Genomic DNA, 21,346 nt, shown 5'->3' with positions numbered 1-21,346 from the left:
TAGGCTGCTTAGTCCATGCTACCCCTAGGATAGCTTGTCTAATAAGGTTGACTTACAACCAGACACCATAAGGGATTGTTTGGTCTGATAACAGGTGGTTCCAGAATTGGAAACATCACCTATCAGGCCAACTTCTCACAAGTATGTATTGCTTACCTGTGCCAGGCTTGCTTGGTTCTAGGAAATAAAATAACTAAAAGAATATTTTTATACAAAACCAATTGGTCTGAAGTTCAGTCTTTGAGTGTGTGATATCATTTGCTGACTGAGTGTGTACAACAAATGCTTTACACTGTCCTCTGATAAAACCTTACTGCTCAACCAAGCTACCACGAAGAGAGTAAGGTTATATCTAACTTTACCTTGGCCTACCTTTGGGGTTCTAGTGGAATCTCTGCACACTATACCTCACTATGGTATAATCTATACAGAGCCAGCGTCCTACACCCATGGAGCTGTAGTGACCCCGAAGGGTAGCACCTTGAACTGATCGTGTTGCCCATTGCGTTGAAATCATAAATAATAGTGGAGTGCTGGATGTATGGCCGTATGCCTCCTTGTGGTCTAATGCTTCCATGAAATCTCCTCGCTGTAGAAGTATTACCTCTTGCATTGCAACCACGTGGAAGTAATCTGAGGCGATGTATGTAGAGTGGCCCGAGATCTAGGCTAGGCCTGAAAGTTTTGTCCTTCTTGGGACTGAGAAAATAAAGAGTATTCTCCATGTCCCTGATGTAATAAGGGTGCCCTTCTATTTCCCCTTTTTGAAGGAGAAAAAACTCATCCTGTAAAAGTGCAAGATGTTCTTGAGGCATATATTGTGGTTTTGGTGGAAGAGTGGGTATAGTTTGAGTTCTAATCAATATACATTTTTGATTATGGATAGCACCTACTGGTCAGTGGTGATGTTCTGCCAGTGTGGATAGAAATGTTTTGACCTTCACACGAATGGTGTTATATGTGGTTGGGGGGAGGTGTAGGTTGTCACTGTTTTCAAGGGGAGAGTTTTGGTAGGTGTTGCTACCTACATTTTCAAAGTTTGTTTTACAGAAAGATGCCCTGGTAAATTTATTCTGATAATTTACTCTGATACCCTGTTGTTTATGTCCAGTGCCGGAGTCAGTGAAGGAACCCCCTCTCGCTGCACCCCTGTACTGATCCCTACAAAAGGAACCACAGTCTTGATATGTTTGTGAGGCCCCCATTGCTTTAGGGGTTTCAGTGTTTTTTGTGTGCATCTTTTCCACCTGTGTCCCAAATAGATTCTGTACATCAAATGGTTAACTGAGCAGGTGGTGTTGTACATGTGGTTTGATGCCTGAGACTCTAAGCCATACGTGACGTCTGATGAAGATACAGGTGTTAACCTCTCGGGCGCTTGTGAATGAAGAGTCGAGGGCCCACTGTATAGGGGCTTCTTCCACCAACTGTGTACCACATTGATGGTATTGATAAGGGAGATGTTGGAGCGGTTCCTGCATTTCATCCCATGAGGCACAATTTTTTCGGGAGAGTAGTCCCACAGAATTTGTAATACGCATGTGGTTGGAGGCTTGTGCTGTAACGCGTTTACCCGCGGCATCATATGTCCTACTCTCCTGGCTGCTTAAATGTGTGTGTAGAAAACAAAATACCTTTAAGCATGGGAAGCGATTGAACTGTTTTTTGTGATATATATCAGTGTTTCAACCAGGAAATCATCCTTTTGTGGTACAGTGTGTAGGGTTACCTTGAGGTATGCACCAGCCCTCGTGGCAAGATCATGGTACGATGTTGTATCATCTGGCGGTGACTGTTTGGACGGAAAGATGTTGGGATCTGTACCAACGAAACGGAACACCAAGCACGCCTCACAGGAAGGCTGAGAAACATTCACTGCACACTTTGTGTTGATCTTGCAGGGAGCACTTTGTGTGACAACTAAAGCAAAAGCTGAAGGGCGTGTTATCCATCCCTCGTGGTTTTTGTCCTGTAGAATAGAGGTAAAGAGGTGTTGGAAGCCCAGGTCTGGGAAGGTGCCCTGAAATGACCAATAACACCAGCTGATGTCGCTCGTATGGAAAATGTGTTGGATTTGCGACAAAAACGAGTACCACCAAGGCCTCTGTGAGGAATTAAGCATCAATCCTGGAGCTCCGATATCTACATCCGAACCAGATGATGGGAAAAAACGATTTAAGAAAAGGAGCCAAGCAACATGCGCAATGCACACCAGAGGAGTCACTATACCTCATGACTCGAAGAATTCTGCGAAGAAAAACAACTTGTAATTGTACGAGCCAAACACTTGAAGGCAGGATAATGTTAAGCATATGTATCTACGGCCAACAAATGCTAAGAGTAAAAAAAGTATGACTCGTTGAAAAAACCGACAAAGTCACAATCACCGCTCTAGACCTGCAATCGAAGGTATGCAAAGAAAATAACCAGCACTGGTGTGCAGGAGTGGGACTTTTATATGGCTTGCACTGTCATTTTCAACATAGCATGGAGTCAGGGCAGAACGGCAGCATCTCATCTAGCGGCTCACAGACGTACAGCTACAAACTTTTCAGTATCTAGTCTGGCACCTGGAGGATACCCTAAGGTGAGGACTGTATGTGTGGTTAGAAGTATCATACAAAGCCCATATGTGGATATTAGAAGATGAAATAAACCAGCAAGGAAATTCAAACTTAGGAACTCAGATTATAAGAAATACAAGTAGATTGGTTTACAATTCATTTTTTCTTATAAGAATAGTTAACAGAAAAATGACATAACTCCACAAAACTGGATACTTTTTGCACCATGTAAAATTGATATACACCCAGCTGGCATAATTAGGTTTTTACAAAGCCCATCACATAGCAAACATCAGCGTCAGTGGACCTTGAGCCGCGGCCACTGTTCTATGGTCACAACGGATCAATCTCAGGACAGTCGTTCAGAACGAAGAGTATTTCATGCTCTTCTAATTCTAATGCAGGGAGTAGGGAGGCCAGGGTCTGGGAGAAAAATGACAGCACTAAAAGGTAGAGTAGCAGCCCAGGGTAGTGGGAAAGGCGGCTGCTAAGCTGACACGGGGAAAGAGGGACCCATGAAGAAAACCGGCTTGGCAGCGATGTCCGACAATATAGATTTCTGGTTTCTTAAATTAAAACACCATCTAGTCCGGACGTAGCAGGACAGTCCATGGCCACAAAAGCTACAGCCCAGGGAGCAATTTATCAGCATTTGACTCAATGTTTGTACCACTTTCATCGTTTCTACGTTGATTATGAAAACACCGGCTACCACCACAATTCATAGAGATCCTTTCTCAGGCAGCAGCGTCCACTATTACTCTTGCAAAACAGGTTTCGACCAGTCTGTAAAAAAATAACCCTCATGAATGGGTCAAGGCAGCTTCACTCTAGAAGTAATCGGAGGCCTTGGCTCGCTTTTGGGTAGGTGTGGACACAGCAGCGATGGACTTAGGGGTTAGTGGCTTCGAATGCTTCTGGGTGGGTGAGGAGAAGGCAGAATTTTTCTTCCGAGTGGGTGTCGAGAATGTGGAACCTTTCTTCTGAATGGGTGAAAAGGCAACTCCCTGCTTCTGGATAGGTGTGGAGAAAGATGGAGTTTTCTTCTTAGGGGGTGTAGAGAAAGTTGTGGGTCTCTTCTGAGTGGGTGTGGAGAAAGCCGTTCCTTGCTTCTGCGTGGGTGTGCACAAGAACGAGGTACGCTTTTTTACTTTTTTCTTGCTTGAACTCCCCGGTGTACTGCCGAGAGGTGGTGTCTTTAACACGCCATGTAGAGGCTTCTGCTCAGGATTGAAGGCGACTCGGGGCGCAACACCTGGGCTCACAAGAATACTCTTGTCCGTTTTCTTGAATTCTGTGAGGAAACAAATGAGAGCATTTAGATCAGAGGGTAGTGACCCTCAAATACTAATCATTAAAAGGGACATAAGCCCACAATAACCATCTAACTCTTAGAGACTGGCAACACCCCCTGTGCAGTATAACAGACGTGTTAACCCTTTTACTGTCACAGTCTAAAAAAAATATATATCTAAAATCTGCATTTGTACCTCTTTGGTCTTGTTGTGCACCTATGTATTGGAGTAACCCCAGAATCAATATCTCATTGCAGGCTAATAATATAATGAAAAACGTGCAAAATCTCATTTTTATCTCTACAAATGTGTTCAATATATTCTTACATTTGTCAAACAGACTAAGGTAAATCGAGGAATGCTTACCAAGGATGTATTGTCCAGAGTCTGGTAATACCAAATATATGTGAGCTCCCCTGGGGGATATAGTATGTACAATCAGTTATGTAATATTTGCGCATGCAACTAAGTGGTGGCAGAATCCCTGTATGGCGTGCCTCTAATAAGTAGAGGGAAGGTCTAGCAACAATATATTTTCTAGCTCTGTACAACCGAAGGGATCTGCTGGTTCAAGCTTACCTCCCTCACAGATGGCTGCCTGGGAGCACACACTGAACATGAAGTCTGTCGGATTTTCAACAAATGTTTCCTCAAATGTTCCCATCAGGCACCCAAAGTAGAAACAGATCCCTGGGAAGGCTCGATCCACATCTGTTTCCCTTTGGGTACTGGACATGTGTGGGTTCTCATTGGGTTCAGAGTGGGCACTGGCGATAAACTTAGTGCCGTGCTTTTGGGAAATTTAGAAAGAAACTGTAAGGGAAATGCTGATTTGGGTCCTCATCCTCACATGAAAGTTTGAAGGTCTGCCTCTAGACAGCCATAGCCCAACAAAGCAGTCCAGACTAGGCTTGGCGGTAAATTCCGTTCCACTCGCTGAATTTCAATAATTTCGCATTCCGCAGAGAACGCGGAATTGGCAAAACATCGGAGGCTTCGCAGAATTTTTTGCTTGTTCGCGCTTTCAAAATGCGTGTTCGCAAGATATTTCCCCCCCAGAGCATGCAAACCGCGTTCGTGAACCGGAAAAAAGCATCGCAAACGGGCAGAACAAGCAATTCCGCGTGTTCACGGAAACCTACGTGCTTGCGGAGATTTGCGTAGCGAGACTATGCAAATTCGGCCCACCCCTAGTCCAGACATCGCCAGTGCAGATATGAAGCTTTCCATCTGCTTTCTTTTGTATGCTGCTTGTCCGTGATTTATTATTTGCATATGGTGCAGCCATACCAAAACAGTGCTACAAAACAGCGTGGCAGTGAACAACACTCTAATGGGCATCAGTAAAGCCTTTAGTCACCCATCTCCTGGCTGGGTGTCAAAGTGTTGGGGGAAGAGATTCAAATCAACCCTCATTGTCCTTCCCATCATTTCTCCTAAAGTCTCACACAGTGGATATAATTACACTATTAGGGAGACCCAGGAGTCGAGAGAATTCCGGCATTCATGTTCGACTATTTTAAGTGTTTAAAAACATTCTTATGGGCATTTAGTTCTAACAGTCAATGAACACTGACTGTAATGGATCAAGACAAAAATAAATTACCTCCAAACCCCAGAATACGAACTCTTCCCTCCCCACCTCCCATGGCCACCCCATCACTGCAGATTGCTATTATGTTCTCAGTAGTCTGTTACTCTTCTTCAAGCAATATCGGTTTCCGGCTGGAGTATCCAAGAATAGAGCGATTAGGAATTCTTAGGACATGAAAGCTCTTTGTAATCAAGTTTCGAGGTGGCGCCATTGTTTCCTGAAGTCTTTTTCCTCGCCTTTGGACCTTTTAGAAAGTATTTCCTTCCCCAAGAGCCACCACTGCCTCTCAGCCCACTGGAGTTCTGTAGGAAGCAGGAGCTGGCTCCAAAGGGAGGGAATAGTTTATTTGGGGACAACAGACGGTATTAGGCGTCACTTCTTTCCCCACAAGGGAAAGATATCACCTGCTGGGCACCCTAAAACTATCACTTCTGGACATCTGGCCAAGTCCTCCCCAGTGACGTTTTGTATCATCGTCAACAGCAAATTCAAATGATTGAATCTCTTGACTGGACCATAGCTTATGTGCTAATGAACCATCTTCCCCATCAGCCTACTAATAATGTGAGCTCCCTTTTCACCTAATCCAGGCTAGCCGTACTGCAGTATATTGCAATACACAAAGTATTTTAAGAGGTTTTTTTCGCTCCCTCCATGTGTGGGGCAAAATTATTTCCACGGAGTAAGATCTCATCCCACGGGTATGTGTCTAGAGTGTAGTTCAGTGCAGCACGGTTTTCCAGGCATGTGTAAAAGGAAATATTTCGGCCTTGAGCCAGATATTAATTATGTTGTATATTTTGGAGGTAGCATGTCAGAAGGTATTTTCCAAAATAAGTCAGTACTCTAGTTGTCCCTTGCTTGGTCTGATCTCAGGATCAAGAACCCAATTTCACAACTGCAAATAGCAAAATCACTGTTTCGGGCTCGTATATTCTAATCTCAAGGGCTCAAATGGCTTGATGGTGCCCTCTACATACATGTCACTTCGTTTCTCGCGTTCGCCTTCTAGCTAACTGGCATATGTAACTTTTCCAGGTGGGGAGTGACGTCTGTGTTCCTGCACAGAGGAGTGAAAGGTGAGGGGAAAGTCATAAGGCCCGTTCGCATTGCCATAGGAAAAAGCCATTGGACCAATAATATATCCTACTGACCCTTGTATATGCTTAATTGTTTTTAACATCCCACACTGTTCCAAGAATAAAGAGATAACGGGAACAGCCTGAGGATTTTTAATCTGCAAGACCCCTGGCTTTTTCTCTCAAGCGCTCCCTGAGATACGGGTGAGCCCACCCAGTCTTTTAGGGGACTGGGTGACCCAATGATGAAGCATAACACCACTAAATCCAGTATTTTTGTAAATCCAGTATTTGTAACGCACACAGCTACCCGTAGGCATCCCGGCGCTCGGGGCCGTCGGGAAGGTAAAGCGAGCTATTGCCCAGAGTCACATGGTGCTGAGCTGACCTGCAGCTGGTGCCGGGGATCGAACCGTGATCCCCAGAGTCTGGCGTCAGTCGCCCTGGCCGCTGCACCACACCTCTTTCACACTAGGGTGTGTGTGGGTAATTAAAACAAAAAGGATTTTTTTCCTTCCCCACTACTTAGTGGAGAATATCTAGGGTGCTTCACGTATTGATTTCCCAGGGTACCACATGCTATCTTATCATACAGTTGGATACCAATTGTGATTCAATGTTAATACAGGGAGGATGTACTCCCACTAGAGAGTTCCTCTCAGCCCTTCAGACACAAAGGGAGGTTGTCTCCTCGTAGAGTCTTAGTGGAGTGGTGTGGCTCACTGGTTAGAGGCGGCAGACCCGTAAGCAGAGGACGGCCCAGGACCAGGGTTCGATTCCCGACGCGGCAGGTTCGTGGACCAGGGTCAGCGGGCTCGATAATTCTCGCCTCGGTGCCTACTCCAGTCAGGGACCACACTCGGCAACTCTGGGCATTAGCTTGCCTCATCTTCACAACGGCCCCCCCAGACTGCCGGGGATGCTTGGTCGCACCTTAGAGATACCCATTAGGGACCATCTCTCAGGGTGAGCCAGGACGGGTTCCCCAGCGGTCGAAGCGCGGAGATACTCCTCCGGGAGTTGATTCTAGCGCTATATAAACCCACAATTAATTAATTAGGATTGTAAGGATTCTTCACACCCACTAGAACAAGGTAGTCCTGTTCCTGTAGGAGAAGAAAAGGAAAAAGACTAGGTTGGAGAATCCCCGGGGATCCTAGTCATTATTTCTTAGCACCCTGGCACATCCAAATGGATGTCATGCTTTATCATAGGGCGCGCTCCTCTTCGGGCCGGTGCTGCAATGCCCTACGGCACCCACGAGAGGCCTGTTTATCGGAAAGCTTTTTAGATTTAGCCATAAGGATGCATGTCGGTGCGACGACGTGAAATGTGTAGAGTGGAGCGGGTGCAAAATGAGGTATAAGATTAATTAAAACAGTCTAAGGGATACCAAACTTTTAATGTGATGGTTCCCTTGCCAGAGTTCAAAACAATGAGAAGGGGCTCAATGGACCGAGATAGCCTTAACGTGCATGTGTGGACAGGTCGACATGTGTGCCTATCGGTCCAACCGGATCCTTGGCATTTCTTTAGGATCTAGAAGATCCCTACCGCACACCTAGGATGTGACGTATAGTGCCTGGTACTCCACTGTAGGATTGTCCAACCCTTTTGGATCAATCTGTAAGGCTCTCTTAGGTCAAACGCAGGAGGCAAAACGAGTGGTCCCGCGTGGAGAGCGCCAGAGACCTACCCCACCTCTGCTCGCCTGGAACGGGGATTCTTTGTACCCTCACTCAAACAAGTCGGTCTTGTGCTACCTGGCCCCAGGCTTGTCAAATGACTTAGTTCTAAAGTAGTTGACAGTTGAGAGATGTACTCATTGTTTTGAAGGATTACTGCCCAGTGTCTCATTTGTCGAGATCAGAATTTCTGTGCACAGTGGTCACAGCACACTCATGAGAATCCAATGTTGGGCAAACACAATCTAAGGTGCAATCCAACACTAGATCCCAGCGGAGGACAGAGCATGTGATCTTCTGCAGCACACACTGCTTAGGGCTACTGCATGGGGAATAATGGCTTCTAAAAGTGGTGTTTCAAGAGCCATCGCAGCTTACCGGTGTGTGGGCGAAGAAAGTGTACTGTAGCTGATTAACCAATATCTAACCACTTCCGAATTAATTTTTTTATCAGTCCCATCAGCCACTCCATCCACAAAAAAACTCCCTTTGTAGAACACACCTGCTGTCATGTTGTTGCTCAGTCCAAAGGTGACCTTTTTGTTTCCGCTGTCCGTCAGCTGGCTCATCTGCAGGAAAAGAGACACACAAAATAGGGACTTTATAGAGAATGGCATGGGAAAACGCAGACAAATTCGTAGGAGCACCGAATGGTTAGTGTGTGTTGCATATATAACCAAACAAGCTGTGCACGTGTGGCTGTGATTGTGCAGAACTACAGATGGGTACATGGGCGCAGCGGAAAGAATGCTGTACATGCACAAAGGGATGTGACGGTGAGGTCTAGGAGCTCTGCTCACATGGGCATGGAACAGGAAACAACTTTACACCCTTAGGACATGCGACTAGTAACAATGCAAATGAAGGCACCAGTTGAGCTCTGTATGTGGTGGTGGGTACACAGAACTCTAAGCACACGTTATCCATAGGCGGAGTTAATGCTAGACAACTACCTGATGGGGGGCATGAAGGCAGTACATCGGGTGACCTCTAAAAGCAGCAAAGCGAGAACAGGGATGAGCAGCAAGAGGGACAATTAGAAGCCTCAGCTAGGAGTTGGGCAGCGCCATGGTGTGGATGATGAGGATCTGTAGTGGCCTCTTGGTGATATGCAGTGTGCGTCGAGAGAAGGGTGCTAGTCTGCGGCATTGGTGTGGATGATGAGGACCTGCTGTGGCCTCTTGGTGATATGCAGTCTGCGTCGAGAGAAAGGTGCTCGTCTGCGGCATTGGTGTGGATGATGAGGACCTGTGGTGTCCTCTTGGTGATATGCAGTGTGCGTCGAGAGAAAGGTGCTCGTCTGCGGCATTGGTGTGGATGATGAGGACCTGCAGTGGCCTCTTGGTGATACGGAGTGTGCGTCGAGAGAAAGGTGCTTGTCTGCGGCATTGGTGTGGATGATGAGGACCTGCAGTGGCCTCTTGGTGATACGGAGTGTGCGTCGAGAGAAAGGTGCTTGTCTGCGGCATTGGTGTGGGTGATGAGGATCTGCAGTGGCCTCTTGGTGATATGTAGTGTGCGTCGAGAGAAAGGTGCTCGTGTGAGGCATTGGTGTGGATGATGAGGACCTGCAGTGGCCTCTTGGTGATATGCAGTGTGTGTCGAGAGAAAGGTGCTCGTGCGAGGCATTGGTGTGGATGATGAGGATCTGTAGTGGCCTCTTGGTGATATGTAGTGTGCGTCGAGAGAAAGGTGCTTGTCTGCGGCATTGGTGTGGATGATGAGGATCTGTAGTGGCCTCTTGGTGATATGCAGTGTGGGTCGAGAGAAAGGTGCTCGTCTGCGGCATTGGTGTGGATGATGAGGATCTGTAGTGGTCTCTTGGTGATATGCAGTGTGGGTCGAGAGAAAGGTGCTAGTCTACGGCATTGGTGTGGATGATGAGGATCTGTAGTGGCCTCTTGGTGATATGCAGTGTGCGTCGAGAGAAAGGTGCTCGTCTGCGGCATTGGTGAGGATGATGAGGATCTGGAGTGGCCTCTTGGTGATACGCAGTGTGCGTCGAGAGAAAGGTGCTAGTCTGCGGCATTGGTGCGGATGAGGAGGATCTGTAGTGGCCTCTTGGTGATACGCAGTGTGCGTCGAGAGAAAGGTGCTCGTGTGCGGCATTGGTGTGGATGATGAGGATCTGTAGTGGTCTCTTGGTGATATGTAGTGTGCGTCGAGAGAAAGGTGCTCGTGTGCGGCATTGGTGTGGATGAGGAGGACCTGCAGTGGCCTCTTGGTGATATGTAGTGTGCGTCGAGCGAAAGGTTCTCGTCTGCGGCATTGGTGTGGATGATGAGGACCTGCAGTGGCCTCTTGGTGATATGCAGTGTGTTGAGAGAAAGGTGCTCGTCTGCGGCATTGGTGTGGATGATGAGGACCTGCGGTGGCCTCTTGGTGATATGCAGTGTGTGTCGAGAGAAAGGTGCTCGTCTGCGGCATTGGTGTGGATGATGAGGACCTGTAGTGGCCTCTTGGTGATATGCAGTGTGCGTCGAGAGAAAGGTGCTCGTCTGTGGCATTGGTGTGGATGATGAGGATCTGTAGTGGCCTCTTGGTGATATGCAGTGTGCGTCGAGAGAAAGGTGCTCGTCTGCGGCATTGGTGTGGATGATGAGGACCTGCTGTAGCCTCTTGGTGATATGTAGTGTGTGTCGAGAGAAAGGTGCTCGTCTGCGGCATTGGTGTGGATGATGAGGACCTGCTGTAGCCTCTTGGTGATATGTAGTGTGGGTCGAGAGAAAGGTGCTCGTCTGCGGCATTGGTGTGGATGATGAGGATCTGTAGTGGCCTCTTGGTGATATGCAGTGTGCGTCGAGAGAAAGGTGCTCGTCTGCGGCATTGGTGTGGATGATGAGGATCTGTAGTGGCCTCTTGGTGATATGCAGTGTATTGAGAGAAAGGTGCTCGTCTGCGGCATTGGTGTGGATGATGAGGATCTGTAGTGGCCTCTTGGTGATATGTAGTGTGTGTCGAGAGAAAGGTGCTCGTCTGCGGCATTGGTGTGGATGATTAGGACCTGTAGTGGCCTCTTGGTGATGTGCAGTGTGCGTCGAGAGAAAGGTGCTCGTCTGCGGCACGATGAGGACCTGCTGTAGCCTCTTGGTGATATGTAGTGTGTGTCGAGAGAAAGGTGCTAGTCTGCGGCATTGGTGTGGATGATGAGGACCTGCTGTAGCCTCTTGGTGATATGTAGTGTGGGTCGAGAGAAAGGTGCTCGTCTGCGGCATTGGTGTGGATGATGAGGACCTGCGGTGGCCTCTTGGTGATACGCAGTGTGTGTCGAGAGAAAGGTGCTCGTCTGTGGCATTGGTGTGGATGATGAGGACCTGCTGTAGCCTCTTGGTGATATGTAGTGTGTGTCGAGCGAAAGGTTCTCGTCTGCGGCATTGGTGTGGATGATGAGAACCTGTGGTGGCCTCTTGGTGATACGCAGTGTGTGTCGGGATAAAGGGGCTCGTCTGCGGCATTGGTGTGGATGATGAGGATCTGTGGTGGCCTCTTGGTGATATGTAGGGTGCGTCGAGAGAAAGGTGCTTGTGTGAGGAATTGGTGTATCAGTTTTTGCTGCTCAGGCGGTAGCAATTGAAACAACCTGTTTACCTGTTTCTGGCCAGCGACACCAGACAGACTGCCCTTATTATTCCTGACGAAGGCTGGCTTTGGAGGCGTGACCTTCTCAAACTTCACAAAGTCGGTTTCAACTTTTGGGGCCTTCTTAACTGGCTTGGTCACGAGTGGGACAAAAGTGTCATCGTCCAGCACCTATAACGAAACAATGTTCCATCAAAACAAAGGGTGCATGGACTCTAGTCACAAGAAAGTACGCATGGACTATCCTGGCTGCAAACCAAGATGTGACATCATAAATGGACTGCCTGAGCTCTCGCCATAACAAACAAGTGCACCATCATACGGTGAAGAGTGCGCAGGGGACCTTGATAGTGCAAACAGGTCTATACCATCACACGGTGAGGAGCACACATGGGCCCTTGATGGTGCAAACACGCGTATACCATTGTATCATAAGAAAGGCTCCCAGACTAAACCAATCAGGCACTGGCATATGGGAAGAGAATGCCTATGATCAGTTTACATCTACAACATACAGTGACAAGCTTACAAAACACCCTGGAAAGGACTGAGCAACGCTGTAGTACTGGATAATTGGGCGGTCTCCACTTCCAGCCTGAATTGCAACAAAGGGCCTCATTTGGATGTCGGTTGGAAAGCATTACGACTGACTCGGTGTAGGGGAGTCTGACCGACCGATTACCATGTTTCCGAACACCGTTCGGTCGCACTCCCATTGACTGCAATGGGAGCCTGTATTCTGACTGACTACACAGGCTCCCATTGAAACAAGCATTGGAAATGCAATAGGTCTCGCATTAGAAAAGTTGCAGCTATTGGTCTTGTAAATGACAAATCTTTTATTTATGTGTTGGTTTTTAAAATAGCTAACTGGATAGCTTTGTCATTTACAATGCCAATAGTTATAACTTTCGCGAATGTGACACCTATAGCATTTGGAATGCAACATGTTTTGTATTTACGCGACTTAGATGGCAGCTCTGGTCGTTAGGCCACATCTCTAGAGAGCACGAGAGTGCAGCAGGGGAGAGAAGCACAGAGAGGGAGCAGAGAGTGCAGCAAGGAAGAGAAGCACGGAGAGGGAGCCCAAGAGTGAAGCAAGGGTGAGATGCACGGACAGGGAGCCTGAGAGTGCAGCAGGGGACAGAAGCATGGAGAGGGAGACAGAGTGTATCAGGGGCGAGAAGTACGGACAGGGAGCCCAAGAGAGAAGCAAGGGTGACATGCAGGGACAGGGAGCCTGAGAGTGCAGCAGGGGACAGAAGCATGGAGAGGGAGACAGAGTGTATCAGGGGCGAGAAGTACGGACAGGGAGCCCAAGAGAGAAGCAAGGGTGAGATGCACGGACAGGGAGCCCGAGAGTGCAGCAGGGGACAGAAGCATGGAGAGGGAGACAGAGTGTATCAGGGGCGAGAAGTACGGACAGGGAGCCCAAGAGAGAAGCAAGGGTGACATGCACGGACAGGGAGCCTGAGAGTGCAGCAGGGGACAGAAGCATGGAGAGGGAGACAGAGTGTATCAGGGGCGAGAAGTACGGACAGGGAGCCCAAGAGAGAAGCAGGAGAAGGAGTCTGAGAGCATAGGAAGTGAGAGAGTTGAGCATAGAAAGGGAGAAGGTGAGTTTGGGAGAGAGGCATGAGAGGTGGAAGGCAGAGCAATGGAGATAGACCTGGGAAAGGAGTAACCAGGGGGGAGATGAAGATGAGAATAACCACTTCCATGCTCATGAATAATCGAGTGATTTTCGCACAATACATGTAATTTTTGAAAAAGTAACAATACTGTGCGAATCAGATTTAGCTTGTGTAAAAATAGCAGTCTTTTTAATTATATCATCAGCAAGCGGTGTGTTGTAAATATGGCGCTGCAGAATTCTTTTGCCAGCACTCTTCTTTGTTACACACTTGATAGCAATTACTAGGCAGTTCTGGAAAGCTTGGGAGCTTTAAAAATAATAGGTGTGTCTTTAGTTTGTTTATTGTGTGGAAGAGCCTTTGTTTATCGCTGCTGATGTCTATGATCTCAGAAAAATGGTTAGGGGTTCTGCCCACTTAACCCTCCCGTACCTGAGCAGGAGACATCCAAAGATGAAGAAGTAACAAAAAAAGGTACTGAAGGGATCAATCCTTTTTAATTTTCAAGCAAGAAACACCTAATTATCTTGCGATTCAAAAATAGAACATTGAAAACATATGTCGGTTAATTTATATACACAAATATGAGCGGACATCTAGGGAGGCACAACAAACAACAGTCTATATACAAATTATCACATATACATCATATACAAATATACAAAACATGTACAAAGCAATCCTTTATCTGTACCCTAAATTCAACATATATATACACCAATTTACATAGATGCCTCCTCTTAACTTGCAATGGAGTGCACAAAAAATGGTAGTCCCGAAAGAGAAGATCTCACCAGAAGGATTGTTATCTGGATTCCAGGTCTCGAGTCTGGCCTTTTTATTACAAATTATTGTTATTTGGTTCATTAGTCCAATCCAGTAGCACGGCAGAGCCTCGTAAGGGTGCAGCTGATTTACATGTGCTAATTAAATGTTTTACTAGTACTCGTTTCAGCTGCGCTTTCTGTATAGGGTGCATTTAATTATGAGTCAATAGGGCGCTGATTGTTCGAGACGCTTCGATAAATTTACGTTGCGGACATTGGCCTGCTACACGCTCCACCTTTGAAACGGAAGTATGGCGTGTTGTCATTGTGACAGGAATGTGCCTTTAAACTTGATAAAAAAATAATTACCAGCTTTCTCGTCACATCCTTTTGAAGCTCCAATGGCACAGGAGAAGCATAGGGAGGAGGCAGTTGTGGCCAAGGAGAGGGAGCGAAGAGCAGCTGCTCGGAATGGGAAGCAGTTAACAAGGGAGGAGTTGCAAGACATAGTGCAGAAGTAAAGGCGTGTTAACGAGCAGTGATCAGCTCTGCAAGGGGCACCAATTATGAAAAATAAAGGCATGCCTAAAGTGAAAGTGGAACTTTTAATAAAGACCTGATGTTTTTTAAAAGTGAACACATAGAGCCGCGGATACAGAAAAGGCACGCAGCCACAATTGTTTAAGTGAAAGTTCGGCATATTGCGCTTTGAAAAATAAAGACTGTGTTTTATAATTGTAAAAGAAAACAAGTTTAAGAAAAAAAAAGTACACTGGGAGGGGGGAGGAGAAACAATTCCGCACATTTCATTAAAGGTGGAGCAGTTGCTTATCAGCACAGGACCACACACACAGACAAGCACACAATGACACACACACACACACACATACATTTATAGTTTACAATTCTGCAAAACTCAGTTTATAGACCTAAGAGGAAAGAAAGTGGATCTGGCCAAAAGTGCCCCCATTACAAGTGAGAGTCCACAGAGATAAAGTAGAGGGTCAGTCAGCCTGTACACAGAAGTGACAATCTTCAGTGTCTGTGGTGGGCGGGGCCTAGCACCTAGCCCGGAGCAAGGGTGCCCGTAGGGTAGTGACTAAGATGGCGAGCAAGTGACGCACTTAAAGGATGGTTACACTGCAGTTGTGGAAGAATCTTCTAACTGGCCCTTTCTCTTCCTATCACAAAGGCAATGCAGCTGTCTTAGGCTCGGGCGCTGTATGGCTGTCCTGCTTTGCACCGACCACCTCTAATTGAAATTATAAAAAGAAAAGCATAACTAGCTTCAAAAGAAGCCCAAATAGGCATATCCTACTGAAAGAAGTCCAACCATAAAAACGAAACAAAGACTTACAAGGACAGGGTGAAGGGGGGTCAGAGGGGGAAAGCACACAGAGAAACGATCGGAGGAGAAAGCAGTAACGTTACAAAAAAAAACCCCAAGGAGAACCACGAGAGACGGCCTGCGGCCGTCAAAGTGAAAGTGGGGGAGGAGAAATGCGACACGGCGGGAGGGGGCGGAGCGGGGAGAGCGGCATGAGGGTGTGAAGCAGCAGGGGCCTTTGAAGTGAAGCTAAGCTTCACTTCAAAGGTGTGGGAGGAGTGCTGCTGGTGATTGACTGGCGATTTGATGATGTGCACGCGCATTTCAGGTCAATGCGCTTGTGCATTGACCTAAAAGCGCACGGGCACAGCATCAAATCGCCAGTCTAGGTAAAGCTTATTTAAGCCCCTATATATCTCGCTCCCGCTCAATGCGCATGCGCATTGAGATAGGTCGCGAGACCTAAAAAGGGGTGGGTGGGAAAAATCATGCACCCTGTGGAAGGCACCTCATGGTGTTTGCCACACTGTGCATGGTGTTGAAGATGGGCCCCATGGGCACCCCCACGGGCCCCATTAGGAAGGCTCTAGGTGAAGGGGGGCCCACTACGGACCCCCAAAGTCCGATTCCGACAGCAAATCCGTGTCGGAACCACCAATTTGGAAAGGCTGTCCAAATCCAACATCGTAATATGTCAGTCGAAAATACTGTCTGTAGACCTGCACAAGTCGGCTCTGAATGACTCGGTTACTTCGAATGCCATTCGGTACAGTCGGAAAGTCCGTACGGTTTCAGACTATCGTAATCGGTCGCTCAAAAGCCTTTCCAATTCGGTCGGAAAGATGGGTTCCGAATCGAATTCGGACGAACCATATACCAGTTGGAGGCTTTCCGACCAACATCGTAAACCTCAACCCCCCGAACCCGCCCCCGCTACTCTCCTGGAAGCACTATTATAATTTCCAATGAAAAACAGAACCATGTGCCTGAATTTATTTTATTTTATTTATTTTATTTTATTTAAAGAGTTTTATATAGCGTTTACATAGGGTCAAAGTTGCAAACCCTCCACTCCAAGAGGCTTACTCCATGTTTGGGCCAGACCACCTGGAGCTTCAAGCATTCGCAATTAATGAAATGAATGCTCCAGGAAAAGCCTGCTGGCCGTCAGACTGAACCCAAAGGGGTTTTGAGGGCCAATCTTTAATCGATAACTGCCAAGTAATGCATCTGTTTAGCCAAAGAGCCCTTACCAAGGGACCAGCAGGTTACAGCTGGTCTCTGTCCAGGTTCCTGGCCGACTCACCTGCTGTTAACCTGATCCACTGAGATGCCGTTCAAAGGCATGGAGCAGCAAACCTTTCTGTAGCTCCTAGGAGATTTGCAACACAAAGTGCAAGCACTTACCGCCAAACTTAAACGTAAGTTACAAATGGAGCGTCTGCTTGAAGCAAGCATCAGGGGCAAGCTGTGCGCAAGTAACGTCATCCTTTCTTCCTTCTTATTCTAACCCCATTTTATAGAACCTTAATGGACGGCTTTTATTTAAGGATGGATGGGCTCCCGATTGTCTTAGTATTTACTTTAATTCACATATGACTTGCCTTGCTGGGAAATTACGTTCGGCTCACTGCTGGTCATTCCTTTAATCCCTTCCTATGTATTTTAAGAATAGGCTTGAGCTTGGCAAAAGAAAAATACTGTGAGCATTGGGGGCCTGGGACTCAATGGTTCCCCTTTCCACCGACTAGCTGTAGAGCAACAGGATGTTCAGTGTAATCCCTTTAACCACATTAGGTCACTGTGCAAGTGAGAACACCAGAGCAATCGTTACACTCTGGTGCAGAGCTGCGTTAGGTCATTTTGGAAAGGGGGGGGGTCTAAAGATCCTTTTCTCCTATGACACTGAAAATTAAACAAGAACTTGGAAAAAAATTGAGATTTGATAATGAAATGTAATCTGAAACATTGCTAGCATGTTGGATAGACACTTTTATTAACTCCTTCGATGCTGATTACGGAACCGCTCAGTCATCAGCTGCGGTGGCGCTGTGCTGATGACGGAGCGGTTCCGTCATGGCCCGCTCGGCGCACCTGCGATGAGCGTTCTATTGAGCGGGGCGGGCCATGACGGAACCGCTCCGTCATCAGCATAGCTCAACCGAGGCTGGTGACGGAGCGGTTCCGTCACCAGCATGCGGCCGCCGCGCTCCCGCTCCGCCCCCTTAGTGCTGCGGCGGAATAGCCGCCGCAGCGAAGGAGTTAAGTAGGTTATTATGTTGGTTAATGGGTACTGATATTTTTGACAATATTCACATTTCTACAATGTATGCACTAATAAAGTATACACATTTATAGCTTTGTAATGCTTCCACACAATAATTAGTGGATTATAGTTATACATAATGACAACACAGAACATATATGTGACTAGTACTATCTTGTTCTAGAAAAATGTAAACAAAACGTCTAATCACGTTCATATATGTATGTGTATCATCCGCAGTACCCAATAAAATTTGGGTTAAATACAAAAAGTAGTTAATTATGTCCACTCAGGCACTGTACAGAAACCACATGCTCACGGTAATAAACATTTCATATGCCCATTTTCGGATTGCCCTCCCTACATGTAAGCTATAGATGGTTCCTTGGTGTGAGTTGGGAAGATTTGCTATGGGGAGACCAGTGCATTGACGTGCAATTAGGAGTAAACAAGACAATCTGGATAAAACTTACATTCTGATCAAGATGTGTTTTTTTAATATTTGCTTGAAACAGAAGACAAGTTGGCTTTTGTTGAGCATATCATGGTAGAGTCGATAAATGCACACCTGTGCATTATGTATTGGAATAATGTTATCTTGCTTCAGTATGTGGGTGTCGCGAGTTGAAGTTTGATGTATAGGAGGTGTTCCTCTAAAACATTTCTCTCCCTAGGTTAAGATTATGAACTGACTGTGGCCCTCGATTCGTAATGTAATGTAATGTCTTGTAAAGCGCATGAATCACCCCACATGGGGTATCTCTGCGCTGTAGACCGCTGGGGAACCCGTCCTGGCTTTCCCTGTGAGATGGTCCCTACTGGGTATCTCCAAGGTGAAACCTGGCATCCCCGGCGTATGTGGGGGGCCGTTGTGGAGATGAGGCAAGCTAATGCCCAGAGTTGCCGAGTGTGATCCCTGGTTAGAGTAGGCACCGAGGCGAGAATTATCGAGTCCGCTGACCCTGGTCCACGACCCTGCCGCGTCGGGAATTGAACCCTGGTCCCGGGCCGTCCTCTGCTTCCGGGTCCGCCGCCTCTAACCAGTGAGCCACACCACTCCACTTCGCAGCCAGTATAATTCTTTCAAAGGGTGCCTTTTCCAGAAGCAACCCGCTCACTGCGTTAAAAAGGGCTCCATGCACAATTTCAAGTCCTTGAAATGACCATGGACGCATTTAAGTGGTAAGAAGGAGTCAGATAGAGCTTTAAGAGAAGCAGTATTTTATCTGTCACAAAATCTAGCATTCTGAATAAAACTGAAACCTTTTCAATCTCGCCTGGTTGCACAATGCCTGTAATTATTTCAAGACCTTTTGCGTTTGCTCGTGAGCGGATGTTCACGCCCACGACGTGAGCACCGGTGTGGACTCCCTGGCTCTGCTGCATGCTAATGTGGAGCCCATTGTGAGGGTCTGTGGTTTTATAATGCTAAGGCAGATTTCTAGGAATGATTCCAATTTTCTACGTCCATCAAGAGTGATAAATATGATATTTCTGCCAGCATTTTTGGGAGAGTCTAGAGTGTGGGTGTGTAAGAACATATCCATCTCTCCGTGCAGGCAACCGAGCTGGCATGTATTTTGTAAAAAGGACAGCGTAGAGTGGGGTTATAGGTGCTCCTCATCTCTCTATGGTTGGCTGACCCACGCGCCTCTCAGCTGGACTGCTAGTGCTTCTCCATGCATAGATTTTATGATAGAGGACAAGTGTAAACAAAGGTACAAACAATAGCCATAACAAAGTATCAAAATTCATTTACCAAAGGTAGCTATGTTAAGGCATTGGTTTGACTGGTACCCATACAAATATCCCTAAATATTTAATAGTAAATAAAATTTAACTAGATGATCTTAAGATGAGTGAGTGTAGGTCGCGGGAGACTGAACCAAAGAGCATAAAGTTCCTGAAAAATAAACTGGACCAAACAAGTCAAAAGTTATGCCGAGTAAATTAATTGTACAAGCCAATTTGAGACTTTCGAAGTCTACAGGGGTAGCCTTACGTCTGAGCCTGGGCGCCACTTCTTCGAGAGCAGCTTGATTCGTCATTCATCCAGTCTTGAATATGAAGCTTACACTTATTTACACGTACAGATGACCAACTGTGCAATAACCTGCTGTCCTCTTCCTCCCCATAGTTGTAACTATCGTAGGGATTCTCGTACTCTTCTTGGTCGTCGACCACCTCGACGTCCTGGTCTTGTTCCTCGGCGACCTCGGCGATCTCGTCTTCCTCCTCGACCACCTCCACCGCCGGTGGCCTGGTCTTGTGAGGGATCGTGAAGGCTTTCATCTTAGCGTCGAAATCTTTCTTCCGCTGCATGATGTTCTCCATTTCGGCCTCGAGGCGCCTTCTCTTCTTCTCCATCTCTGCCGCGTGTTCCGCGTCGGATGGATCAGCCGTTCTTTTCGGCGGTTGGCTCGGTGCCGTGCCTTTCGGTGTCGAAGTTTTCGACGTCGAACCGGATTTTGGGTCTCTGGTCGTCGTCGTTAGTTTAGGGTCTTTCTCCCTCGGCGTCGATCGATCCTTTTCGGGGACGATTTTCGACGTTTTCTGCTGATCAGCAGCTCTCGGCGCCGGGGACTCCTTCTCGGAGGATCCGCTGGGCCTGTGAGTAGTCGCGGACGCCGCCTTTCTTGGCGTCGGCGCTTTCGGGGTCTTGCCCTCGATTTTTCGAGACTCAGTCTCTCGGGTTCTTGGGGGCCGAAGAGTCTCCTACCTTATCAGAAGTCTTCGTGTAATCGGTCTCTACGACCGTGTAGCTGTCATCTTTGGCGGCAGCGTTGTCTTCTTCCTCGGAGGACATCCCCAGCTCGTAGAGGGATGGAGTCGGGGCCTTCCCCTGCAGGGTGGCGTGCGCTACCCTCTGACTCTCTCTCACACGAAGGGTCTTCGGGGCGAAGGCGGAGCAGGCGTTGCAGTCCCCGCTTTCGTGATTCACCGGTAGGCAAAGGTTGCATACCGGGTGCTGGTCCTTCTGCGCGTACTTGTGGTGGCAGTTACGGCAGAACTTAAACGGCGTGTTGTCCATCATCGAGCGTCCAGGGCCTCCCTGGTCGCGTGTTCGTCGACGGTCATCGAGGATCTCGATGAAAAACGCCTTCTCCTTGTTGATTGTTCGTCGATGAAGTCCCCTGGAGTCTTCAGATGACTTCTCCTTGTGTTTTCTGTCTTTTCCTTTCTTCTTTCTCCAAAAATGTCTGGAGCACAAACGGGAACGATCCAGACCCGACCGCGGAAAAAAAGAATCTGAAGATGGCGCCCAAGAGTGGGAGCTTCCGCAGGAAGCATGCCGACGTCACCAGAAATACACCCAAGGGATTGTGACGCCGACGCCCACCTGGGCTACAAACAAAAAAAAAACAGAAAAGACTACGAATCCGGACCCAACCACAAGACCGCGGAATAATGCACAGCATAGTGAATCCAGAAAGATTCACGCTGCAAAACCATGATTAAAAATGCACGCATCAATTCTCCGCGACTTTTCGGCTGTGTGCAACACAAGCTGAGATAGTGAAAGATGCGCTTGGACGCTAAACAGTCGGATAATCTC

General features: G+C 47.4%; 1 protein-coding gene across 1 annotated transcript in view; it reads right to left on the bottom strand.

Annotated features, from left to right (window-relative positions):
• Positions 1-2,708: 2,708 nt before the first annotated feature.
• RRP1B (ribosomal RNA processing 1B) overlaps positions 2,709-21,346 on the bottom strand; it is a 94,485-nt gene continuing 75,847 nt past the window's right edge. The window contains exons 14-16 of the mRNA XM_078656402.1: positions 11,806-11,967; positions 8,720-8,786; positions 2,709-3,858 (exon numbers count right to left, since the gene is read on the bottom strand). Coding sequence (XP_078512528.1) covers positions 3,395-3,858; positions 8,720-8,786; positions 11,806-11,967 — 693 coding nt within the window. The 3' untranslated portion in view covers positions 2,709-3,394. The remainder of the gene's footprint in view (positions 3,859-8,719; positions 8,787-11,805; positions 11,968-21,346) is intronic.

The sequence above is a fragment of the Lissotriton helveticus genome, chromosome 8, assembly GCF_964261635.1.
Source record: "Lissotriton helveticus chromosome 8, aLisHel1.1, whole genome shotgun sequence".
Taxonomy (NCBI): Eukaryota; Metazoa; Chordata; class Amphibia; order Caudata; family Salamandridae; genus Lissotriton; species Lissotriton helveticus.
Note: the sequence above shows the minus strand (reverse complement) of the source record. Positions and strands in the feature narration are given on the sequence as shown.